Source organism: Pteropus vampyrus, unplaced genomic scaffold, assembly GCF_000151845.1.
Source record: "Pteropus vampyrus isolate Shadow unplaced genomic scaffold, Pvam_2.0 Scaffold135, whole genome shotgun sequence".
NCBI lineage: Eukaryota > Metazoa > Chordata > Mammalia > Chiroptera > Pteropodidae > Pteropus > Pteropus vampyrus.
The window spans coordinates 5,612,373-5,616,798 of record NW_011888916.1 but is presented as its reverse complement, the minus strand read 5'-3'; the positions used below and the strand labels follow the sequence as shown (position 1 = coordinate 5,616,798).

Here is a 4,426-nt window from a genome sequence, read left to right as displayed (position 1 = left end):
TACTGAGGAATAACAAGTTACACCTAAATTTCATTTCTGGTTAAGTTCCTCATTTAGGAACGATCTGAAAGCTCATAAAATGTTTTCATTATTTTTAATGGGTTGTAATGAAATCTGATTCAATGGCTATTTTCTCAGAAATGTAGAATTATACCGAGCTACTTAGTGTGCTACAGTGGGGGAAAAGAAACATAGGCTTTTAGGGAGAGAGCGACAAGGTTTGAATTCTAATTCCAGCACTTTTAACAAGTCATTATGATACTCTGAATAGGAAATATACTTACATAAAAATTACTAGTCTGTAGAATACTTAGAGGCTTCAGAATTTCAGGTATATAACTGTCGAACATTGATAATGTCACTATTTCATCTAACAAATATGTATTGAATGTTCGCCGTACATAAGGTAGTACCCTAGATGCTATAGAAGATAACGGAGTCCTCCCCCTATGGAAGCTTACAGCTTAGATCAGGAGCAGTAAAACAAAAGTACAGTTGAGTGTAGCACAAAGCAGCATGAGAGCAGTGACAAGTATGCTAGAGATGAAAGGCTCCAGTGGCGGCTATTACTTAGTTCTGAGCAACTTCTCATTCTAGTGTAACAAGAAGTATTTTTATAATAAGCAGCCCAAGCCATAGCCCAGGAAGCACCTGAGACTTATTCCTGAGCCTGATTATCTGGCTGTCTCACCTCTACACAATCAGCATTTATTTCTAGTCACTTTGTCTGATGTGTCTTCTCAGATTCAGCAAGGGGAACTTCTGCAAGGACAGTATTTGTAGGACACAGAAGTTTCACATCTCTAGGTTATAAGAACAGATTTACACATGAATTGTTAACTACAGCACCTAGAATTGTCTTTAAAATCTAATCATATAGCATAATATGGGAAAAATAGCTAAGCAGTGTTCTCTAAACCCCCAAATTGGAGATGACTGAGAACAGGACACTTGGAGAGACAAGTATAAAATCTACGAGACAGAAAAGAAGAAATGATAGTCATTCACAAGTAACTACCAACACACAAGAAGCTGTGAACATGATGAGTTTAGGAAATTCATCATGAGCATGCCCTTCTGTCTGCAATGGAGAGGGAGGGCCTGTGGGCAAGGGAAAGAGCATTGGATTGCGATAAAGTGGGTGAGGAGAGGAAGCTGTCAGGAGACCTGGATTCAGGCGTAAGCTCTGCCATTCAGATGGTCTTGCGTAAATCACTTACCTTCATATGATTTCATTTTCTTCATCTATATGGTGGCTCTTTTGAACATGTTTGTCTCTTATATTTCTACAAGTATATGAAAAACTGGTAGGATGTTGAGTGATAGAACTGATGGAGCAGAAAGTCTTTCGGGTGGAGAAAGTGACATTATTTAAAGAACAGAAAGGAAATAATATAAAACTTAAACCTTGAACTCTTCACAGTAAATCAGTAAACTCCATAAAATAATGATGAAGGTGGTCCAAGCATGATTATCCATGTCTTCCCCCATTCAGCTGGCTTGCCTTTGTATCCCCAGTGCTAGCACGATGCCTTATTATAAAATTGGTGCTTCGTGAATATTTGGAGGGAGGGGAGGGAAGAGAAATGGAAGGGAGAGGAGAGGAAGGGAAGGAAGCAAGTAAGCTGGTTCAGGAAGCCCTCTCACAACAGGTGCCACATTTTGTGTCAGGGATCCCTGTATTTAATGGCCTTTCATAGTTGCAACAGTCTTTTTTTAAACAGAGCTGTTTTCTTAGAATGCTTTTATTATAAACTATATTTGTGCTCAAAGGGCTTCCAGCGGTGGTAGCTTTCAGAAGGTCCCTTTGTTGTGTGTACATAGTGTCATAACAGGTCATTTCTGCCCAGCCAGTCAATTTCATTGACTCAGATGGGGCTGCTTTGTGAATAAGCTATATCTTTTTTCCTCCTTAATTTTTACTGCAGACAGTAAATATTTTATGCCTAGAAAGATGATTCATTTATTCAACAGATGCTTATTAAACACCTCTCAAAAGCTAGGCATTGTGTGAAATACTTGGAATACAGAGATATGTAATAAAGATAAGATCCCTTCCTTTATGATACTTAGAGTGTCATGGGGGAATCTCACATTAAATAAATAATTAACCATTGTGATAAATATTTTAAAGATAAAGTACAGAATGTTACAAGAGAAATCTAAACTAACATGAAGGGGTGGGATCAGGAAAGTAAGATAAAATTAAAATTTTAAACATCTTAAATATTTCCACACTTGAAATATAAAAAGATAAAATTATTTCCATCGGTTGTTGATTAAATTAGGAAAGATGGGTTATCCAGAGAGACATAGAATCCTTAGAAGCTCAGTCCTTTAATAAATAACTGAAAAAGGAAACATTATTTACCCAAGAACACACAGCTTGCTTCTGGCAGGGCTAGGACTTGAACACAAGTCTGCTAATCCTATTACCTCTCCTCGGTGACTTAAAAAATAAAGACATTTTATACCAAATATAGATCAGTCATGGCCAAATCAACTATTAAGTGACCACTCTGTACAAACTTGTTTATTGAGTGTGGGGAGGAGTTTATAGAGTAATGAATTGGCAAATGCAAATATAACGGAAATACACAAAATATGTCCTATCATGCTGATTGCGTCTGGTCATAGTAAAACCATAGCCTATAGACTAAAGTGAGAAATACCCACTTAGAATTAGTGAACATATATTTAAAGGAATATGCCCTATTTCCTTAAAATATAAATACTAACGACTAAGTGCAAGTCTCTAATTAGAAGTTCTTAAACCCCATTTTTATTCATGTGTAATATTATATGAAATGTAAATTATTCTGACTGCTTTGCAGCCTGAGTGATCTCTCAGTTAGGTTAAACATTGTTCTTGGTATTTTGTTCCAATATGTATTTTCCCTAGCATACCCTTTCATCACATATAGTATAGCAGCTAGCTTCAGACCAGAAACATCTAAATCTTCCTAATTCTTTATTTGAAAGATTGGGAATCAATGAAATGTTACTATTCATACCAGAGATTGTGAAATTAGTTGAATCATTGAAACTAAGAGGAGTATGAGGCTTCAGGGAGAAGGCTAGTCTTGAACAGGTGTTAGGGAGAGCATCCAAGACAATTTTGAGCATATACTCAGCCTTGAACAAGCATATACTGAATAAGGGAGACCCAAAGTTGCAAAATATTAAGTTAAACCATATGAAATTTTCATTTTTATAGGTTAAAAAGTCAAACATTGGTGACTGTATGATTCAGCCTATTACACGAAATGACCAAAAAGGGAATCTATATTCTAATGTCAATAGATGTGGGTATTTATTAAATTTGAGTACATGTATATTGGCTATATTTCAGAATTTGCCAAATGAGAAATTCTGGTAGTTGAATTATCTCTTTGTTTCACATGAAATCACAATTTAAATGTAGACAGATGGCATAATCACTTCAAAAGCTAAAAATATTCTAAAAGACCTTCAACTTAGAGAACTTCTAAGTTATTCACACTTCACGAGTATAAATGTGAGGAAATATTTATTTGATGACCAGGCTTTAGTGGTATGGTATGGTGTGGACTGAAGTTAACCAGGGTATTTTGCTTTCAAACTCTTGCTATGCTGACAATCTCCAAGTTTAAGAAAAATCAGGAGAAAGGTGGAGAGAAGTAATCATTTTGAAAATGAACTAAGTGTCAGGTGCTCTGCTACACAGTTTACATATTAGTGTGTTTACTTCTCGCAACCCTATGAGGCCGGTATTATTTGTTTCACAGTTGAGGAAACTGAGACCTAGAAAGGTTAAGTTACTTGCCCAGTGTCACATAGTTTGAAAGTGGTAGAGCTAAGCCTCAAACATTTTTCTTTTCACTGTATACTGTGCTACTAGTATGTTTGTTTGCTCATTTATATCCTATACACTTTAAAAGTGCCATGTTTAATTATAATAAATTTACATGTGAGTAAAACAAGGGGATTGTCATTACTTTTTTCTTTTAAAAAGTTATATGGTAAAACACATTTAAATCTTTTCTTTTAAGGATGAACGTGAAGCCAGAGAAAATGTGAAGAGAGAGCAAGATGAGGCCTATCGGCTTTCACTTGAGGCTGACAGAGCAAAGGTAGGTTTGGTCACAGGACTTCTGGGATAAAGAACTCAATCCTAAATGGTCTTTCATTAATTAAATGCCAGCCTTTTTAGCACTTTGATCCCCAAGAATGTTGGGTTTGCATTGGAGAAAGCTAGATTCAATTAACAGAAAGAATATAATTCTACCCCTGGTCCTTAAAGTATAGTTCATTTTGACAAAGTACTTTGTTGAGAACCATGAAAATGAAAACAAAAATGGTCCTAGTATCTATTTTATTTGTTCTTTTTTTAATGAATCTATGGTAAAACCTAGCAATGTTTAAAAAGCTGTTCAGGTGATTCTAA

At 35.6% G+C, this 4,426-nt stretch overlaps 1 protein-coding gene across 2 annotated transcripts in view; it reads left to right on the top strand.

Moving 5' to 3' along the window:
- Positions 1–4,426, top strand: part of FAF1 (Fas associated factor 1) — a 377,081-nt gene that overhangs the window by 316,175 nt on the left and 56,480 nt on the right. For both annotated transcript variants that reach the window (XM_011367679.2, XM_023535057.1), the window contains exon 16: positions 4,032–4,112. In XM_011367679.2, coding sequence (XP_011365981.1) covers positions 4,032–4,112 — 81 coding nt within the window. The remainder of the gene's footprint in view (positions 1–4,031; positions 4,113–4,426) is intronic.